This window comes from Nymphaea colorata, chromosome 12, assembly GCF_008831285.2.
Source record: "Nymphaea colorata isolate Beijing-Zhang1983 chromosome 12, ASM883128v2, whole genome shotgun sequence".
In the NCBI taxonomy this organism is placed as follows: domain Eukaryota; kingdom Viridiplantae; phylum Streptophyta; class Magnoliopsida; order Nymphaeales; family Nymphaeaceae; genus Nymphaea; species Nymphaea colorata.
Genome location: NC_045149.1, coordinates 18,425,226 through 18,446,142, shown reverse-complemented (window position 1 = coordinate 18,446,142; position 20,917 = coordinate 18,425,226). Strand labels below are relative to the sequence as shown.

Below are 20,917 nucleotides of genomic sequence, written 5' to 3'. Positions count from 1 at the left end.
AATTCAAGTTTAATTAATTTTTTTCATTATACCATCAAATGGTTGGCCTTTTTGTGGATTTTTTTAAACAAAGGGTGAGCATTGCTAATGTGTTGGAATTGAGCTGGGATGGCCCGAGTTTGGGGAATAAGAACATACATTTAAACTTTCACTGACTTCACTTCTTCATATTTTTAAAAAATTCTACTTATAAGTTTAAATAAGCCTGAGCACCACCAGGTGAAGTCGCTGGCGAGGACCATTTTTCATAAATCAGTGACGCTTTATACACAAAAAAATTCACTCTCATTTTGTTTATTTCTTGAAGATATTTAATCAAAATTAGTGAAGACAGGATCATGTTCCGGTCTGCAGGACAGCTTGTTCGCGGCGCGAGCATCAGCGAAAACAAACGCGAAACGAGCGCCTTCCGAGAACCGCGAATCCAACCCGCTCGAAAGGAAGGTAGAAAACCCTAGACATCAAGGGGCAGGGGGAAGAAGGAGAAGGGAGAGAGAGAGGGAGAGATGGTGTGCATTCGGCAGGCGACGATCGATGACCTGCTGGCGATGCAGGCCTGCAACCTGTTGTGCCTTCCGGAGAACTACCAGATGAAGTACTACTTCTACCACATCCTCTCGTGGCCGCAGCTCCTCTACGTCGCCGAGGACTACAACAAGAAGATCGTCGGCTACGTCCTCGCCAAGATGGAGGAGGAGTCCACCGAGTGCCACGGCCACATCACCTCCCTCGCCGTCCTCCGGACGCACCGCAAGCTGGGCCTCGCCACCAAGCTCATGACCGCCGCCCAGAAGGCCATGGAGGACGTCTTCGGCGCCGAGTACGTCTCCCTCCATGTCCGCAAGAGCAACCGCGCCGCCTTCAACCTCTACACCCAGACCCTTGGCTACAAGATCCACGACATCGAGGCCAAGTACTACGCCGACGGCGAGGATGCCTACGACATGCGGAAGCAGCTCAAGGGCAAGCCTGAAGGCGCCGGTAGCGCTGGCGGCGCCAAGCACCACCACCATCATCACCATCACGGTGGCGCATGTTGTTCCGGTGGCGGCGACGCGAAAGGCGGGGGGAAGGGAACGGGCGAGGCCGGTGCTGCTGCCGCTGGAGGGGGGAAATAGGAGCTCCGAGAGGTAAAACAATTCGAGCGTGCTTTCAGGCTGTGCTTGTATGACTGCTGAGATGGATTTGCAAGTAAAGGGAATATGATTTTGTTGTTCAATTATCCTTTTGATAATGTCATTTTTTATTTCGAGAACGACAGCAACTTGTGTTGGATGACTCCTCTTTTTTGCTGTATTGATCGTCTCCTCAAGACGTGTTTTCCTGACTAATTAATGCAAGATGTAGATTGGGTGATTTATCATCCTCCTGCTAGACGTGTTAATGCAATTCAGCTGTGGTTTTGCAAGAATTCATATGTATCTTTGTTTTTCTGCTCGATTTTGTCATCAACGTGTATGCGAGAATGCAAGCCATAACACTAACAGGAGTAGTCTCTTCTTCACACAGATACCTGCTTCTTGCTAATCTTAGTAGTCCGCAAAATTTTCCTTTGAGAGGGGCTGTTCAGAGAGGACAGGGATTCTGCCCTTTTTCTTTCTTTCTCAGTTAATTGTGCTTATTTTAACTTTGATACAATTGTCGATGATGAGACGGTCTGTTAGTTAAAGCCATACTGTGTTTGGCTTTCCTTTTTTGCTCCTAGGCAGGGGAGAGTTATTTGCATATCCTGCTCATCGGGATTCTTTATTCTGAAGAAGAACTGCACATCAAGTAGGGGTTGGTAGTTAACTGTACAGGGCATGTTGAAGCCGAGTTCTCTGGTCATGTTCAATCATGAGGCGAGCCTGATCTTTTGATTAAAAAAAACAGCTTACTTGGGCTTGTCTCGTGAAGTATTCCAAATTGTCTCATGAATTGTTCAATCTATATTACAAGTCAAGCTTGAACTGAATTTATTCTCGAATTCAGATTGACAGTGTAATATTAACAATCACAAAAATTTAAAAACACAATCTTATCTTGAAACCTTGAGTTGATTTTTGTTGATGTATCTACATGAATTGGCCGAAAAAGTGAAAATGAATTAAGACAAAAAATTGATGGTACGCAGTATGTAATATAAAAAAACACGCATGAGTCAGGCAGGTCAGTAACAGTTCATTTGACTAATGAGACTCTGTCCCAGCCATCAACTCCTTGACTTTACAAAGAATAAGGGAACAAAAATTTGATGAAGAGGAAGCACTAAAGTATCTTATGGTGGTGACAAGTTACTTTTCTGTAGCTTTTCTTTTCTGTTGTACTTTGACTGGCATTGTCATGCCTCTTTTGGTTTCTGTTGTCTTAGTTTGGACTGCTGCTTGATAGGATTTTCATGATGCTCTCGTCATCTAAGTTGCCATTCTCCGGAGGTAATCATATGTGGTACTGATTTTGACGATTTCGCTGGTGTATATAAATGATTAACATCTAGGAACCGCTAGTTCATTTATTGTTGCTGTGAGTCACATTTACATCTTCTTGTGCTTCTTTGTAATTTCTACAGAAAATATGAAGAATGATAGATCTTGTAAGTAATTAAAATCATATAATTGTTCCTACGGCAAAACATTACAACAGAAATCCCTACTTTTTTACATTTTTCGATACCGTGTTGTGCAATAATTTTTCTATTTCCTAGCATCCGAGGCTGATGGCAAATTGCGTCCTTGGTCCGTCTTGGCTTGAATTGATGAATGTTGAAGCGCGCTCCATTTCCAATTGAAACTTAAGAATTACGAGTATAAGAAACCTATCCTTTCTCGAGGTAGGATTTAAAGGATGATCAACATGCTTGACAGGATAAAGATATTTTCGTATCACGTCAGCTAGATGCATATCTCCAGTTCTCTGTAGTGCTGCTAGATAGGAATGTCTCTCCTGAACCCTGCGGAGATAGCAGGATCATCAAGTGGTTCTCTAATAATTGATTTATACTCCAAGATTGGTAAATGGGAATCTTCCTGCAGAAGCGAGAAGGGGTAAGTGTAATACAACATGAACATGCCATGCTCTTTTCATAAGCCGAACATGGAAATAGCGCGTTAAATTATCAGACACTGTTTTTATAATCTTAGGAGTGAGTTACGGATCTTGGTCATGTCAATGTTGATGCTAAGCTATTCTAAGTAAAATTGTTGTAGTGATACTTGAAGTCTGTTATGTCTAACAACAAGAAGCCTTCCTGCAGAAGTAAAAAGGTGACTGTAACGCAGTCTGTTCTCTTGATGAGCCGAACATGGAAATGGTGTTCAATTATCAGTCATGTTTTTTACGATCTTAGGCTGAGCTGATGAATTTGGTTTTGGCTATGCTGATGCCGAGCTACCTTACATCAAATCATTGTAATTATACCCAAAGTCTGAATGACCATCAAGCATGGAAAGTGTTCAGTTGTCAGTAATCGTTTCATGATCTTAGGTGTGAGCTGATGAATTTGGTTTTGCCTTCGCTGATGCCGAGCTACTCTACATCAACTCAGTGAAATAATGCCTGAAGTCTGATGTACCATGACGCATGGAAATGGTGTTCAGTTACCAGCTATTGTTTTATGATCCTATGAATGAGCTGATGAATTTGGTTTTGCCTGTGCTGATGCTGAGTACTTGCATCCAATCATTTTAATGATACCTGAAGTCATGATATGGGCCGTATTTGTCATTGACTGTATGATGGTTTAATCCAGTGGTATAAAAATCCGGAATTGAATCCGCCGAATCAACTGAATCAGTTGAGAATCAGCAAAAAATGTTTATTCATTTTTTAAAGAAATGAGTGGTAAAAGAAGAAGAAGAATGTTTAATTTTTAACAATAAAAAGTGTAGCATGTGATTCTTTCAAGTTTGAACCCTTGTATCGGCTGGTGAATTGAATCAATTAGCCACCAATGTAATTTGAATGGTCTGCGTTTCACGACACTGTTTAAATCCATCTGTTGTGGTAAGATCTTCATTGTCTACACCTAGCACATGAATAAGAACGTCCGAGAGGACTCTGCAGTGATTGCATAATTTTCATCTTCCTTTGCTCAACCCAAGAAGTGAGCTGCGTCATACATCAATTTCTGACTTTTAAAGAGAAATCAAGATGTAAAATATAATTAATTGCCACCAATTTCTAACTTTTAAAGAGCAAAGAAGATGTAAAATATAATTAAATTTCCATGAGGTATTAATAATTTGGCCACACCAGTCATGTGCCTTCGCCACTATCCACCATATTTTCCATACCAACCAAATGATTAAGCGTCAGCAAGATTGGTTGGGGCAAACAAGAACTTACGACTTCGGTGCAGGCAACGAAGAACCGAATACAAGCTTGAGCTGCAACTAATGGACGAAGAAAAGTGAGAAAAGGAAAGAGGAAACATGGCAAGCAAAATAAATCGGGTGCGGAGAAACAAAAAAAAAAAAGCATCACATCGTGTCCTCATTTCCCACCAAAAACTTACGAATCAATTTCCGTTGTTTGAAAACCGCCATTGAAGAAAAATCATGGGTCACATAAATCAAGGAACAGCAAGCAAGAAGGATATATACGATCCAATCTTAACTGTTAAAACAAAATTCCTCTGCACAAAGAGCAACAGAAACATATCCACCAAAACCTTAGCTCCCCAATTCAAATAATTGCTGGGAGAAAAGAACCAAGAAAGAAAATCAGCATGAGTGCGTTCCTTCGAAATAATCAGCAGTAGCACCATTCTCAATTGACGGGTTCGCCTCATGACACCCTGGTTCTCCATTCCACCATTGAAGATGGGCATGAGCAGAACCAGAAAAGAAAAATGAATCAATGAAGAACTGTTGGCGCCAAGAAAGTCCCCGTTAAAACGGGGGGTTAGTAATTTCAGAGAGCAGGCTTACCATTGTAGAGTGCTTCAGTTGACGAAGATGCAGATTCGACTCCGACGAAGAGTAGCCAAATGAACTTGGCATTTTGAATGTCCACCTCCCCTAGTAGGTAAAATGATAATTGGGGTTGTCTTTGGATTCAGACTATGTCTTGCAAATCCTTCCCAGAATTTGGCTTGATACCTTGATCTTGCACAACCCCACAACCCTGCCGCTTTACACCACGAGCTTATTCTTCCCGTAAGATACGGCAGCAAGCACAATCCCGAACCCTCAGGAGGGCAGCAGCAATAGGTCTACCTAATGCCCTCGGCTTTAACTTGCTTAAGAAGAGATCTCTACTACCCACTTGACATCCATAATCCCTTCATTAAACCAAGCGTACCTTTCTTTTCCTTAAGAAACAAGAAAAGATCATCCTTGGGCAAGAGACCAGACTATGTTACAGTTTAGCCTGCGTATTTTTTATGCTTCTGCAACAGTAAGGAACTATAAAATATTGAACCTTCAACATCATTACTTCCTCAACAGTAGGGAACTATAGAGTGAAAGACACTTGAATCATCATAAGAACCTTGTCCCCTAAGGGGTTGGTGCAATCATGAGGTTGGGTTGAGGGCCGTAAGCAACCAGTTCCCATTTAAAATTTGAGGCATCAATCCTTTGTGTTGCAAAAAAACCACAAACACCCACTCTAAGGTACCAAAAAGCAAGCTCTGTATTCTATAACACAAGGGTTTAAGTGAAAGCTTTGACTCTCATTTGGATAATAGGATCCTTGCCCATAATCATAAGAACTTCATCAAAACAAGCATAAGGAAGATTTTGCCTCTTCAAGACGCTATAATGAGATTTGAACCGATGATGAGCTGTTTACTCAACAAAGTCTTGCTAGATTATGCTAATTCCTAGAGTTTGTTTTCCTTTATTTTCTATATACAGGTGCAGAATCCAGTTTGAGCCATGGTTCTTTCTTTGGGGTCCCGTTCACGTACATATACCAGGCTTATGGCTTGTGCACCATAATGCACCCCTTTTTCTTTTTGCATACTGTTCGGGGATATATCGCGCATAATTGGACATTCACGAATCACGGCGCCAGATTGTTGAATTTAACCAGTTAATAATCGCTTGTTTGCTCTACAAGAATGGCCAGGCCGTGAAAAGTTGCAAAAAAAATAAATGGTTTATTTTCGCCTGCTAAGTTTTCTCCATCTATCCAATGATAAATGACAACATCAATGAAAAGTTCCACCAAGAAAGTGAACAACAATCTAGATCTCCACAGTCAGCCATCTAGCAGAACCCTTATTAGTTGAGGATACCAGTTCTACTGGCGATGACAAAACGAACTTCATAGCCTCCTTAAAAGTGTATCGATTTACCGATCATCTTGCACCAAAGGAGTTATCAGATATGGTGCACCCTTGTAGCTCGAGTACAAGGGTAGGTCAAGGGCTTTCTCTGCAATCCTTCTATCCTCGTGAATTCTCTTAATCAGATCGTCCAGTGAAGGAAAATTTGCCTGAAAATAAATTTAGACGAAAAAGCTTCACAATCTATAGCAGAAGATGGGAAAGAACTTCTGAACAGCACAAGGAGGAAATTTAGATTCTAGGATTGCTACCTCGGGTCTGATGTACCCAACAATAGCAAGGCGAAGCTCTTCACCATAGAAATCCTCATTAAAATCATGAAGCAGCCAAGGTTCCTGAAATAGTTAATTACTAGAAACAGTAAGTTTTCGCCATTTTTTGCCAAGTACGGATAAGGTCAGTCACATAAGTAGGAAGGGTAGTTCATGTGATAGCAAACAGCCTGAAACTCTAACTTGAGAGCAGAAATATGCGGTATTGAGTAGCAAGAGGATCATGCCAACTAAATTGAACGTCTCGCACTGGAAATTAGTTGTTAGTGGGCCTATAATTGTTCATACAGACGAGACAGACCCTGAATGGTCTCAATTTCTAAGACTATAGGATGTATTTACTTCCATTAAAAAGTAGCCAACTTCATGAATGTCATCAAACCAATACTCACAATAGTCTTTTCAGCATTATGAAAGTAAGGATTCCAACCAATACTCATCACCATCTTATAGATACCCCGAGTTGAGAGCCCAGCCCAACCAAAATACACCCCTGAGGCACTTACTGAGAGTATATCTGAGAAGCCGTTTGGGGATATATTAGCTGCACAGAAAGAAGTCTTGTAAGTACAATATTTCAAAAAAATGGAGAGATCATACTACCCTATACTAAATAATCCCAGGACGTTATATTCGGAAGTATGAATCATCTTGTTACTCATGTATTCATGTGTCAAATGCATATAGTAATTACACATCATAAAAATGCATAAAATGTTCCCATTTTTACCACCATAATACATTGCGAACTTTCCACAAATGGCAAACTGGTACAACCATCCTGCATCTTAACTGACATATCCAGCTGAAAAGGTATGGGTTCCAAATCCAAATAAAGAATAACAGAGAACTATGAAATTGTTAAAAGCCATACCAAATATATAATTATTGGGTTTTTAATAAGCAGGTTTTTCTCAGACATTTTTTGTGAAGTTGTTTTTCTAGGGAAAATCTAGATGAAAAATAAAAAAAATCCTAACAATTAGGTAAAAATAAAACAAATGTGAAACTACTAAGCAGACATTTAAAAAACTAGAAAAAATGATAATAATAATGTCTTAATGATGATAAGAATGATAATAAATAATTTAATTTTAAGTTTAAAGGTGAATCCATGATTTCCCTCATCTTAAAAAAGATAAAACTGAAAAAGAGGGGAAAAAACTGCAGTAAATATATTTTTCATGTTTTTTTTCAGAAAGATGTGTTTTTCGGGCTTTTTCATTTTTATTATTTTTCTCGCTAATATCGCAATATTTTCAAAAATATCGCAATATTTGTGATTATGTTAAAAAATAAGAAAATTGCAAACTTCTTCATCATGGTTCAATTTTTTTCTAACACATATGGCTTGAAAGAATCATATAATAAATATCAGTTGGTTCATCCAGTTCAAGTAAAATTTTGTCGAGACAGAAACTATTGTGGCTCTCTAATGTTTCTGAACATACATCCATTGGCTGAATTTTATGAGCATAAATATCTGAATGGTCAATGGTAAAACTGTAAAAGTAAAATGTAGAGTATGATCAAGGCAGACATCATTTGTCTTGCATGTGACAATAATACAAACTGCAAATGATCAAGCTTCATCCATAAGAAACTATTATTCTTGTTCAAAGAGATCTTCAGCATGCAAAAGATGGCAAGGAAAAAAAAAGGGAATGGAAGGAAAACCATGTACAAAATGGTATGCTCAAAGTTAACTGAGATACCTGTAGGAATTCCAAGAACTTTCGAGCCACGCCCATAGCCTTTAATAACAGGACCACCAATGTACCAAGGCCCAATAGGTAAAGTACCTTCAATCCCTATAGTTGGAACTGAACATCAAATTTAACATCCAACCAGACCAAGAAAAAACTTTAAATCAAGAGATTACTGCTCTTTCGTAAAAGCATTGAATGCATACAATCCTGAAATGGCGGCAAACCCCAGTTCTCAAGGTGCAAATCCAGCAGAGAATTAATGACCTCATCTGCACAGCTGTAAACATGGGTTTGGTTTGGAACAGAAGGTACAGCGACTACTGCCATTCCAGCAGCCTTACCGGCGGTGATTCCTGGACTGATGGAAATATTAAGAATGAATCAACTCCCATTTCGGTTATGATAGCACAAAGAGCTCTATAATGCTCAGCCAAGTATACAGAAGGATATAGAAAAGGAATTCCTGGTGGTGAGTCATAGATAAAATATTCTACCAAATTGCATTTCAATTCAAACGAACTAGTAGAAAATACATCAAAGTCTCAAGTTTTCCAAGTTAAAAGGGATGTCATAGACTGGTATATTTCTCTACAAGTTATGGGCCAGAAATAGTGCTTGCAACTCCTACTCAGAGTAATGAATTTGTAAAAAACATTGACATGATGTTGTCATTTGTGATAACAATGCACGATGTCATGCTTATTTTGACAGTTCCTCAGAAATGAATTCCTCTTTCTCACCTGCATCATGCCCATTTCATCCTATTCTAACAGGTCATACTGTAAAAGAATAACAATGAAAGAAACATGGATGAATGATTCACAAATCTTTAGCATGTTGGAAGTTTTTGAGAACCAAACACTGTTTGAGCAACGCATTTGGCAAGACATGTTTCTCTGCCAATTCACAGCTGAAGAACGATAGTCATGGACAGCATACACACACTTGTATATGGGTGCAAAATGGATGAATAACCAAAGCACCAATCACAGACAAAAATGATCAAACTAAGAAGCAACAGTTATGTGCTATCGCATCACACATAGTCCCCACAGTAACTTAAAAAAAAAAAAAAAAAAAGCGCATGGTTATAGAAACACTATCAGCTATGCTTTAACACACAATGTGCAGCGGCTGTCAAATAATATGCTGTAATACTGGAAAAATATAGAGCAAGAATGGCAACAATAAGATGTTGGCTGGTTAATATCTTTCCTTGAAAATATGCATAACTTTCTCTATGTCTTGCTGTTCCTTGTGATTGGAAGCAGGATTCAAACAACATACTTGAGGATAAGTGGTTTCTTACAGTGAATCCTCGACAACCAGACAGCTGGAAGGATCGACACTTAACTTGTTAGCAGCTTCAAGAAATCTATAGAAGACAAATAAGTTTTCAAGAGAGAGTTAATTGAGTAAACAATAGCAAACATAATGGGACATGCATTTAATTTGCATAAACATAGACCAAAAAAATCAATTTTCTGGAAGGCAAACCTACATTTCAGGTGATGGCTTCCCCTCTCGCACTTCATCACCACCAATGATGACAGAGAATCTCTCTTTCCATCCTGCATGCCAGTAGACATTAAAGGACAAAATACATGGTACTAAAATTCTAAAATATCCAGACTCTGAAAGTATCATTGTCATTTGTTTCTGTTACATGTTTCAACTGAGAGAACAATTATAGTTTTGCAAATGAATGATACCATGATGATATGACAGCTTTGTTTCTATGCTGGCTTTAGGAGAGTTTGAAGCTAGTGCAATCGGCACACCACGATTATGCAAATGCTTGATGAGCCTCTCAGCACCAGGAAGTGCAACCATCTTGGACCAACTGAATAATAAAGTACCAAGTGAGAGACCAAAACCAACAACAAAGTTCTACGCCTACTTCTAAGTTAAACAAATTTTGCGTCATTTGGACAAATTTAGGAGTTCCATCTCAACCGTGCAGTAGCAGATGACATTGACTAGATAACTACTCAATGTTCCGTCCTTTAAATGTCTATTCCTAATATAAAACATCAAGAGTGAATCCTACCAATCAGAAAACAAAGGAGCAATATCAGTCATAAATTCTTCTGTAGTGCAAGGGAGTCCATAATCTTCTATAATGGAAGCTGCAGCTTCTATTGGTGCCTTGCCTGTTCTGTTTAGTGTTCCTCTTCCATCCCACTGCTTGCCATACTTGACCAAAAATACTTTTAATACATCTTCCACAACTCCTTCTGCGAAGAGAAATACGAAACAAGACAAGTTTATGCAGACATGATTTAATTTATATTAGACGAAAGCAGTTGGGTTGACACAAGTAAAAATGGCATGCGGAGTTAGTTTCGTAGTGGCAGTACAGAAAACAGAGAATGATAAAATACCTGTATTTATGAGTGTTCCATCTAAGTCAAGGATAACGCAAGAAACAAGCTTTCTAGTTAAAGACTTCATAGCCATCACTTTTGCAGGTTCAGAAAATTATTGGGAGGAACACCTGCCACCTAGCAGTAGCAATTAGAAAAGGTCAGTTCACATGAAATACCTCTAGCAAATATACTCTGATCATGCCATGCAACTGAAGCGGTCACGGATGGTGAAGGAGTCAAACCTTCCAAAATCATGCAGACTATCCCCACCAAGGATCCACAATTGATCGTTTAAGGTATGGAAAGATCATCTTGGGAACAATTTTAAGTACTACCCCAATAGACACCCATTCTCCTTTCACTGCTAACACTGTACCCTCCAGTTACCTTAATCGCAAAGCAGTCCCACTCAAACGTCCTAGACGGATGGTTAAGACAAAAGACTACAAAAAAAGAGGAGCACGCCAGTGGAAATTGTCACAAGAACGTCACTTAATCAGTTGTTCTCAAGTCTCGACAACCGGCCACGAAACAACAAGAGTGAAAAGGAAAAAATCAGACAGATGAAGTAATCACGCAGAATCAGATGATTAATTATATCAAACAATTTAAGAATGTGACCAAGATTGATCAACGAAAACACAACAACCCGCTTTTACCAATGCGATGGAAAACATTCATCGTCTCGTTCGAGCTACCGGAAGAGAGTTACGAGGAACACAAGAAGGTGAAGCGAGAAGTCTCCAACAGAATATATGCGGATATAAAAAGCATCTCCCGTGGTCCAATCATACAAACTCACCCCCTCACCCTTTTTCTCTCTCGGCTCCCACCCCACCCCCTAACCTGGTAGATCACTAACTCTGATCAGATTGAATAATATGGATTTGGATTATAAAAACCAATGATCAGATTCGATTAGCTAATCTTCTACTTTTTTTTATAATATTTTGCAAAAAACTGTCTCGAGTTCAAGTATTTTGTCAAATGCAACCGTAAGTTCGTTCGTATATCTTTCATCCAACAGGTGCCTTCATATGTAATTGGGGTAGTTAAAATGTAACATGGCTTCAGCATATTCTTCTTACACTTCAAGAGTTGAGCTTGTGCTGGTGGAAGTTATTCAGGTAGGCTGAAACGATTGGAGCTACGAAGACGTAAATGTTGAATGACGTCTACTTTCATATAGATTGTCCCACGAAAAGAAAACGTGGTAAGGTTTTTAAATGAAATGGAGATAAAAGTTCTTGATAGGGTTGATTCACTAACTCATTTGAGGAGTTGGTAAGCAAATTATTAGTTTTAATGGCGTGTCGCATCTTATCAATAGATGTATTAACTGACATATATTGTGTAACACCTCATAATTTTAGTCATGTATGAAAAATTGTGAGACATCTTCAAGGGCTTATAAAGGAAGATCATTAATGAGATGATTGGCTTGGTTCTTGGCTTTTTGAGAGCTGAAACTGCTAGGGGGTGAGTTCGAATCCACCAACTAAGGGCCCAAGCCCAGAGTGGGTCAGGTTATTATAGTGGTATTCAGAGCCGGTTCAACACTCGGACCTGAGATCCCACACACATGAATGCGTGTGTCTTAAGGGGAGTGGATTGTAACACCCCACAAGTTGGGATCCACCAAACCATAAGCCCGAGCTCGTGAGTGGGTCAGGTTATTACACATTGGGGAATCAATATCACACATCAATATAACTTTCGACTTTAGACCCCGTTTGATGTCAATGTGAAATTTGAAATGTTAAAGTTACTATGGAAAAAGAATCCATATACAAGGTAAAATTACCTTATTCCAACTCATTTACCATTATAATTTTTCTTATACGTGATTTGAAAAGGAAAAACCGTACAAAAATGCGAAGTAAAATTCTTGTGCACCAAACATGAGCTTAGAGACAAGGGAAAAGGGTTTCGACTATCGCTTTAGTAGCGAGATGCTCCTCCTGCTAACCAGAAATTGATATTCAAGGCACACAATTTTAAAGGGAAAAAAAAGAGATCAGGTTTGATTCATTAAACGATTTCTCCATAAGAATCGAAACAAATAGTTTTTGAGATAATCGAACCGTCCAGTCAAACATTACTTAATTTCCTCAGGGTGATAAGAAATGAGAATAAACTTTTTCTCCTCTTTTAGTGGAGGATTGCTTCCGGATGTAGGTGGAACGGTACATCTTTGAGACTTAGGTGGAAATGACACACCATTCAATGCAATTAGAATGTATTGGAATAACGTTTCACATGAATAAAATTTCCAATGGCATGGCAAGAGTAACAAATGAAAAGCTCGAATTTGTTTCCTTCTGTAATTGTAAAACCAAGGATTTGTTTTCCTCGAGAAAGAGATTTCCTGGAACTTCAGTGTCCATTCTTATCCGAGTTTGTTTTCCTCTATCCTAGATTTTCCCTAGAATTCTCGGCCGTTGGCTGTCTTCCGACGCGATTTGAAGGGTTTAAGGTCTCTTCGTCGTCGGCGCTAGGGTTTTGGGCCCAAGTCGGCAAGAAGAAGAAAAAGAAGAGGGGTCGGGGATCATAGGATTTTGAGTTTCGGGATGAAGCTTGCGGGGCTGAAATCGGTGGAGAATGCGCACGATGAGTCGATTTGGGCGGCGGCATGGGTGCCGGCCACCGACTCCCGGCCGGCGTTACTCCTTACCGGCTCGCTTGATGAGACAGTAAAGCTGTGGCGGTCCGACGAGCTGATTTGCGAGGGTACGAGCACGGGCCACTGCCTCGGTGTCGTCTCCGTCGCCGCCCACCCTTCCGGTGTCGTCGCTGCCTCGGCCTCCATGGACAGCTTCATTCGCGTGTTTGACGTGGACAGCAACCAGACGATCGCCACGCTCGAAGCGCCTCCATCGGAAGTGTGGAACATGAGGTTCGATCCCAAGGTGAAGCCCGCATGACTTTTATTTAATCTCCATATCTGCTCTGAGATGGTAACTTCATGCAATTTAACATTTTAGTTGTCCCGAACTCTCAAAGCAAGTGAGTTTTCGATCCATTTCTGTGTGGGCTAAGGAAATTTGTCTTCGTGTTTACTTTCGTTTATTTGTTGATCGGTCTGTCCCTCATTGTATTGTGATCAACACGTTGAATTTGGTTTCATGTACGAATTCGTTGTTTATTTGGTCATACGGGAAAAAGCCTACCTTTCTGTGCTTGTTCAGGTGGAAAAAGGCTTCTATTTTTTCCTTTCTGCTACAAGTTAGGGCTTAGAGGAAGCATAGGCTCGTTAATATTGGTGTCCTTGTCAAAATAGTCACGCTCTCTCTCTCTCTCTCTCTCTTTTTCTCTGGGATTGTGACAAATGCATGGATGGCTGAACCTAGTGATAAAACTGTGAAAAATGCATGGATATCTGGAGCTTGTTTCTGTTTGTTCTTTGTGTTCAAAAGTTCACTCCGGGAGAGTGCTTGGTATCTGCAATTTTTAATATGTTTATTTCAGCTATAGCTTGTACACTAAAAAACCCTAGGTCGATTTTGGTGAATAACACTCTCCTACACAACCAGTTAAGTTCACCAAAGTTGCAGTCAACATCCTTGGTGGCCCGTTCCATTATATTCTCGGCGTGGCCTTAGTTTCAAGCAGCCTCGTCTTTCTTTAACCACAGCTATCCTCGGCAGCACACTCTAAGACGGACCTTAATCTGGCCTTTAGTTACAAATAGTCAGCTAGCTCTTTTTCTTTGGTTTCCCCTTCCGAGACTTGAACTAAAACCATGAAGATTGCTCTGAATCTCTGATACTAAACGTTAGATATGTACGAAAAGGATCTTTCGGATTGTGTAGCTTATGAATTGAGTACGTTCGTGCTTGTCTTCTCATTAACTTTTGCCATTGGCTTATCTATTTATTTTTATGTTATCTCCCTGCTATCATCTTGCTGTTGCATTGTTTATGACCCTTAGCATAATAAATAATATATTATCCCACTGCCAAAATTTTGTCCTGGTTGGACGATTTGTCATGATATTTGCATGATGGGTAAGATCTGGGTTATCTATGTCTATCCCAATTCATACTCACAACGTCGTTCGTAATTATGTTCATTCTTTTGCTCTAAAACCAGACAATTTTGGTTTCAATGCACCTGCATGAACAAAATTTCCTAGTGGGAAACCAGGGAACACTATTCTGAGCCCTGGCACAAAATAGCGTGAGCATCTAATTATCAGGTATATAATTGCGGTGTGCCAGAGGCTGCCTGATATGCTAAGTCTCCTTGGACTCTCCCTCGCTCTGGCAATTTTGTTACTTTTGGTGGATCCACCAGTTATTTGATCAAAAGAGCATTCAGTGTATATGTCCTGTATTCTATATAGCCTACATGTGTTGTGCATGTCGTGTATTCTGCTCTGCGTTGTGTTCCATTTTTATATTGCTTATTTTATGTATTCCGTATTCAATTTCTATCTGTTCTGTATTTATTGTCTGTATGTCTTGTATGTTTTTTTTGTATTCTGTATGTTCAAATTATGGTGCTATTACAACCAGTGAACTATGTGGTTGACTTGATTTTATGTCTTTTATTGTTCTTTGCACTTTAAATATGGTGTCTCCATGCCTCTTTCTGAAATTTATTTTAGTCAACCAACTTCAGCCGATTCAGACTGAGTAGTCTCAACTTGTCTTTTTAGAGCCTTAAACAACCTGAATCTGATTTCTGATTTTGACTATACACGGAAGAGGAAAAAAGAAAAAATGAGATGCTAGCAAGCATGGTCAAGTGGTGAATTATGCAAATTCTCTATTTTTATTTCTCTGGTTCATCTGTAAAGGACTCTTTCGTTTATTTTCTGGCTCTTTGTGCCTTGTCTGTCTCTAACGATTGCTCATGGCTATGAAACATGGATGAGGCAAAGGAGGTCGCATGTCGGTGTCGACTCAGCTCGACACAGGTGCGGGTATGGACACAGGCTAGACATGGCACAAACACGCTGGTCACCCGCATTCGATCCTTTTACTGCATCTGATCCTGTGTTCGTCCGTTGTCGGATACAGTGAGCTTTGAGCCTCTGACCGAACCCGATCTCATCGACTTTCCCCATTTTCCTCTTTCCGCCCTCAACTTCCCTTCCTTCCGCCTGTTCCCTACTGCGCTCCGTCCTTCTCCTTCCTCCTCCTCATGTTCGCTGCTGTACTCAGGCCTCTTGTTTAGTTGTTTACCACAGATTCTTCCAGCCGCACCCGCATACACGTGAATTTGAATTTGGTCCACACCCGCACCCATGTGACATAGGCTCATGGTATGATCAAATAGGTTATGCTTCACACATGCTGTAGCTCTTCGATGGAGCTGGTGGTTTGATTCCATTCATCTCTGGGAGGTTGCGACATGATAGACATTCACTTGTGTTGATGTCAAATGTTTAATTCTAGCCATGAGGTACATGACTGGCCACCAATTTCTAGTAATGTTACATTTAGTCCTCGTGTTAAAGCACCAGTGAATCTCTGTCTTGGACTATCGTGATCAGAACAGGCTTGAAATTGTTTTTAGGTGTTGGCCTTTGCTGGTCAAAGACCAAAGATAAACAACTATTACCCAGTTAATAGTAAGGATGTTTTAGATGATGAAAGTTTGACATATGAGCCCTTATCTGGGATAGTGAAGGGCCTTGTGACATGACGGTTAGGAGGTTAGGTTTTGTTCCTTAATATGCTTATCAAGATTACCAAAAGGGACCTTGCTGCCATGTTTCGCGCTTTGATGTGTGCATCAAATCTAACCACTGGTCTGGTTCCATTGCACATGATTTATTTTTCAAGTATTAGTATTGTTGCTCATACTTAAACAAACAGAGGAAATGGGTTTGTGATGAAACCACAGAAGCTGCAGCGGCTGAGAGAGAGTTGAGCTCATGATTACTTTGTTTTCTGGGTTGCTTTATCAGGGATACATCTTGTTCTAGAATAGCCAACATTTTTTTGCTCGATGAACTTTTTGGTACTTGATGACCATTACAAATGTCTGTGATGATTGTGGTCTGTAGTGGCTAGTGTCTAGTTTCTACATGTCAAGACGCAAGTATTCTCTGCCATTGGGTGCCTTCACTGCTTGTCCTATAGCTTATCTGTCTTCAGAGTGGTGGTCACTTATGAAGATCTGATGAAATTGCGGCTTTGTGATACGTTTTCCTGGAGATCATGAAATTGTTGTTAACCATTACGGATAATGTGCAGAGGGCACTAACACCTTTAAAATTTTCACATTTAGTCTGTATCTGCACATTCTCAGTCCATGTTCTTGAGTTGTTTGGATTTGTATTCTTTTACAAACCTCATTACACATTGGATGATATATTGAAATTGTCTGTAGCCCATGACTGCAGGAATTGTTTGGTGCAGATTGTATGTTCAAGTTGATGGTTCTATTTAGGTACAGTTTTATAAGTCAAATTGTGTATTGGTTACTGTTGTTGAGCACTTTAGTTCCATGTGAGAATGTGATGCTAAACTATTGAAGAATCCACAGTTGATTGTTCTATACCTGTGCTATTTTTACAAGCCCAAGTTGCTTTCCACTTTAGTTTCATGTTGGAATGTGGTGCTAAACGATTGTAAACATCTCACGGTTACAAACTGGGAGCATGTTAGTTACACATATGAAACACAATATGTTAAGACTTCGATTGAGTGGTTTTTAGAAATCAATAGATGGTGCGGCATTTATTTCATCTGACATAATTAAGATGGTTTTGGAATCTCAGTTAAGCATTTTGTGTGGAACTTTTTTGTCAAAAGCAGGAATAGGTTCATCATTTTCTAATGTGGTGTTCAGCCAGCATTAATCGACTTGCTAGTTTTCTTCAATGGACGAGAAATATGTCCCATTCTATGTAAATGGCCTTTCATCTTTTGAAATGAGATGGTGTCCCCCTCCTGATGCAACTCTTCTTGTTTTCAGGGTGAAATATTAGCTGTTGCAGGTGGGGGTAGCTCCTCGGTGAAGCTGTGGGATACTTCAACTTGGCAATTGATCGACACATTGACTGTACCACGGCCCGATGGAGTCAAGCCAGATAAAAGTGGCGGCAAATTTGTGCTATCTGTTGCTTGGAGCCCGGATGGGAAGCGGCTGGCCTGCAGCACCATGGATGGTGTAATCTCTGTGTTTGACGTGGCACGTGCCAAGTTCCTGCACCATCTTGAAGGCCACTTTATGCCAGTTCGCTCACTCGTGTTCTCGCCAGTGGACCCGCGAGTGCTGTTTTCTGCATCAGATGATATGCATGTTCACATGTATGATGCTGACGGCAAAAGCCTGGTTTCAGCCATGTCAGGGCATTCGAGCTGGGTGCTAACGGTTGACGCCAGCCCTGATGGTGCGGCAGTGGCCACGGGCTCAAGCGATAGAACCGTACGTCTCTGGGATTTGACTATGAGAGCTTCTGTGCAGACGATGACCAACCACACAGACCAGGTCTGGGGGGTTGCTTTCCGGCCTCCAGGAGGAACAGGAGTGCGCGTAGGTAGGCTTGCAAGTGTCTCTGACGACAAGAGCATATCCTTGTATGACTATTCATGAAGCTGTATGCTTTCCGGACCCTGTGATCATATAGAAATTATGTTTCACTTGTTATTTTGTTGATTAATTGAAGAGCTTTAGATTGTTAGGATAAGAATCAGACATCTTTTGCTTGAAAAAAGACTAACAGAACGCATTGAAGCTGTATGTTGGCTTTTATTTTTTATTTTTTCCTTTCTTTTTTTTTGTGGCATGTGAAATGCTTCTGGAAGGTGTCCGAAGGGCTCGGTTAGCAGCCAGCATAGGTGCTAACCCTGGTTCTTGCCATACATGCTATGACCGGAGTTAAGTGGTCTTGGAATTTTAATCTGCCAAATGCCAGTCCGACCAACTGTGCAATGCCTCTGGGAACTATGATGTAATAGTAATGAAAAATAAAAATGGTAACAGCATGTTGAAGACGATGTAGCCCCGTTAAGAGTTGTAAGCCTCGTTTGATGAAATCTCTGGTTACATCTTAATATCATACATTCAGATGAGTTTTGCACCATGATAGCGACTTCCCTTCACCTGGTGAATGTGATCCTTCTCGCTATGTTAGAAAATGCGAGCCTTTGTTGCGGCAGTGGCACCGTTGTAAATCCAAAAAAAGGAGGAGACGTGGCCAAGCTTATCATATATGTACACCTGGATGCCGTGCATGGGATCAAGTGAAGGAAGGCCCGGTACGATTCCAACCACAAAAAGGAAGAAAGAAGAAAATAAAGAGTCAATGGCTACTAGGCGAGGTGCCAAAAATTCTTGTGCTTCTTGCTGTTGAGAAGATAGCCTGAATTCTGTCCCTTCTTATGAACTCCAACGCACAAGCACTTGCTGTTCTCGATGCAAAACTCGGCCGTGTCCACTGGCTTGTGAGATCCGCTTAGCTTGTACCTGCAAGAATTTGGAAAGACGAAACCAAGAAATATAAAGGCGGATCTCTCTTTCAGTTTTGAAGAAAAAATTGGTCTTTTTGAGCGGATTTTGTTACATACATTTGACAGGTGAAAGGTCACAGAGAAAAACTACAATCACGAGATTAAACAACAAAAGCAAGTATAACCTGACCCTGCAAACGAGGCTAAGGTGTTCTTTGCGTTTGAAATTAATAATACTTAAGAAGGTCTTTGTAAATTTAGCAATATCAATGTATGGGCGAGTTCAAAAACCTATAGATCAATATGTTATAGGTACTTTTAAAATGTATGAACTAAATTTCATAAACATGTTGAAATTAACAGCATGAAATTTGATTACACACGAACATTCCGTTTGGTAACTTTAAAAATCCATTCCTGTTGGCAGATGTATGAAAAATTGCACTTAGAAGTGATGTCAGGTACACATTCCTTCAATTGAGTTGATTGAAATGTATAGAACTGCTATTTTTACGATGTCAGGTACTTAGGAATATTTATGATCATATAATCATGTGACAATGTTTCCTGGATACCCAAACCACTTTTCAGATGTAGATGTTGGAAACATTCATAACCCATGTTTGCAAATTTCTTGGATGTGAGTTTCATATATATTACATGCTCTTGCTATCATATTACAGAAGAATTATAATATTTGAAATTTGCAATCATACTACAGATATGTGAAATAATTTTGTCTGCATTTTTAACTTCATATCGTGGAACACATATTGTAGAAAATGGGGAGGGAGAATATGTGCGTGTGCGTGTGTGCGTGTGTGTGTGAGAGAGAGAGAGAGCGAGAGAGAGAGAGAGAGAGAGAGAGAGAGAGAGACCCACGCCAGGAAGGTAGGCCGGCGCTGGCCGATGATGAGGAGGTCGACGGAGTGGGCTCTGGTCTGGCTGAGAATGGTAGGGCCCTTCCCCTCCGCCTCCATCCCCACAGTCTCTACCCCAACCCTGGTCTTTGGCAGCTTCGACTCGCACGCCGCCTTCATGGCCTCCAGGAAGTCCTTCTCCCCACCGCCGCCGACGCAGCCAACAACGCCACCTCCTCCGCCTCCCTCAGCACCGCCAACCGCGGGGTAATTCGCCGGAGGCCACTTCAGCAGCGACGAAAACGAGCTCCGCCTCGTCACCGACGGCACCACGTGCAGCAGGATGAGCTGGTCCTTGTCGAGCAGCGCGTGCGAGAGGGCCCACTCCAGCGCTCCCATCGACTCCCTCGTTGGGTCGGCCACCACCATAACCTTCCGTGGACCCGCGGAATCCCTTCCTCCCGCCTCTCCCATCGCTGGGCCCGCCGCCGGCGCCGGTGATGGCGTCACCGTCACCGCCACCGCTGCCTGCCGCATCTGGCTCCAGCCGGACGACGATGACCGGCGGTCTCCCATCCCACTCTGAAGCCCTACTCCTTTCCCTGACTCCTCCTCCACCTCCTCCTCCGATTTCAATTTTCCCTTGTTGGTGTAATGATTCGGTCACCATTTTCTCCCTTTTTCTTTGTCTGGCTTTACCGGAAATCCGTTATTCTCCCCTCCAAAATTTCCGGACCCAACATGTGGCCGTGGTGCTCCCCTGTTCTAAAGGACCGGCTCTAAACTTAGTTCACCACCCAAATGGCTATATATATATATATATATATATATATATATATATATATATATATATATATATATATATATATATATATATGATCCTGGTTTACTTGCTTAGGAAATCTAAAAAAGGTGACCATTCAATTATGTTATGACGTATGAAAACTATTCATTTTCTTGTCCTGTTTTCGTTGCTAATTTGGCATGAAATATGCACATACATAAAGTATTGACCTTAAACTTCCTTA

At 40.8% G+C, this 20,917-nt stretch overlaps 4 protein-coding genes across 8 annotated transcripts; 2 read left to right on the top strand and 2 right to left on the bottom strand.

Annotated features, from left to right (window-relative positions):
* The first annotated feature begins 400 nt into the window (after positions 1–400).
* On the top strand, positions 401–1,411 carry LOC116265514 (N-terminal acetyltransferase A complex catalytic subunit NAA10). Its single transcript, XM_031646175.2, has one exon. The coding sequence runs from the start codon at positions 507–509 to the stop codon at positions 1,116–1,118; it is 612 nt and encodes a 203-aa protein (XP_031502035.1). The 5' UTR covers positions 401–506; the 3' UTR covers positions 1,119–1,411.
* A 4,646-nt stretch (positions 1,412–6,057) lies between these two features.
* LOC116265510 (bifunctional riboflavin kinase/FMN phosphatase-like) lies at positions 6,058–11,437 on the bottom strand. Of its 4 annotated transcripts, XM_031646168.2 has the most exons (12): positions 11,281–11,417; positions 10,864–11,064; positions 10,637–10,756; positions 10,303–10,489; positions 9,965–10,095; positions 9,754–9,823; positions 9,562–9,627; positions 8,456–8,610; positions 8,259–8,354; positions 6,936–7,087; positions 6,523–6,606; positions 6,058–6,420 (listed from the first exon to the last, which is right to left on the bottom strand). In XM_031646168.2, the coding sequence occupies exons 3-12, from the start codon at positions 10,710–10,712 to the stop codon at positions 6,277–6,279; spliced, it is 1,161 nt and encodes a 386-aa protein (XP_031502028.1). In that variant the 5' UTR covers positions 10,713–10,756; positions 10,864–11,064; positions 11,281–11,417; the 3' UTR covers positions 6,058–6,276. The 4 variants fall into 4 exon arrangements, with proteins under 4 accessions (XP_031502028.1, XP_031502026.1, XP_049936771.1 ...); XM_031646166.2 differs by lacking the exon at positions 10,864–11,064 and having other exon boundaries at positions 11,281–11,437; XM_050080814.1 differs by lacking the exon at positions 10,864–11,064 and having other exon boundaries at positions 9,607–9,627; positions 11,281–11,437.
* Positions 11,438–12,920: 1,483 nt separating this feature from the next.
* Positions 12,921–18,319, top strand: LOC116265511 (WD repeat-containing protein VIP3). The gene is made up of 2 exons (XM_031646171.2): positions 12,921–13,530; positions 17,552–18,319. The coding sequence occupies exons 1-2, from the start codon at positions 13,192–13,194 to the stop codon at positions 18,170–18,172; spliced, it is 960 nt and encodes a 319-aa protein (XP_031502031.1). The 5' UTR covers positions 12,921–13,191; the 3' UTR covers positions 18,173–18,319.
* A 144-nt stretch (positions 18,320–18,463) lies between these two features.
* LOC116265512 (uncharacterized) lies at positions 18,464–20,589 on the bottom strand. 2 transcript variants are annotated; one of them, XM_031646173.2, is made up of 2 exons: positions 19,908–20,589; positions 18,464–19,045 (listed from the first exon to the last, which is right to left on the bottom strand). In XM_031646173.2, exons 1-2 carry the CDS (start codon positions 20,463–20,465, stop codon positions 18,959–18,961), a joined length of 645 nt encoding a protein of 214 aa, XP_031502033.1. In that variant the 5' UTR covers positions 20,466–20,589; the 3' UTR covers positions 18,464–18,958. The 2 variants fall into 2 exon arrangements, with proteins under 2 accessions (XP_031502033.1, XP_031502032.1); XM_031646172.2 differs by having other exon boundaries at positions 19,912–20,574.
* Between the last annotated feature and the right edge of the window lie 328 nt (positions 20,590–20,917).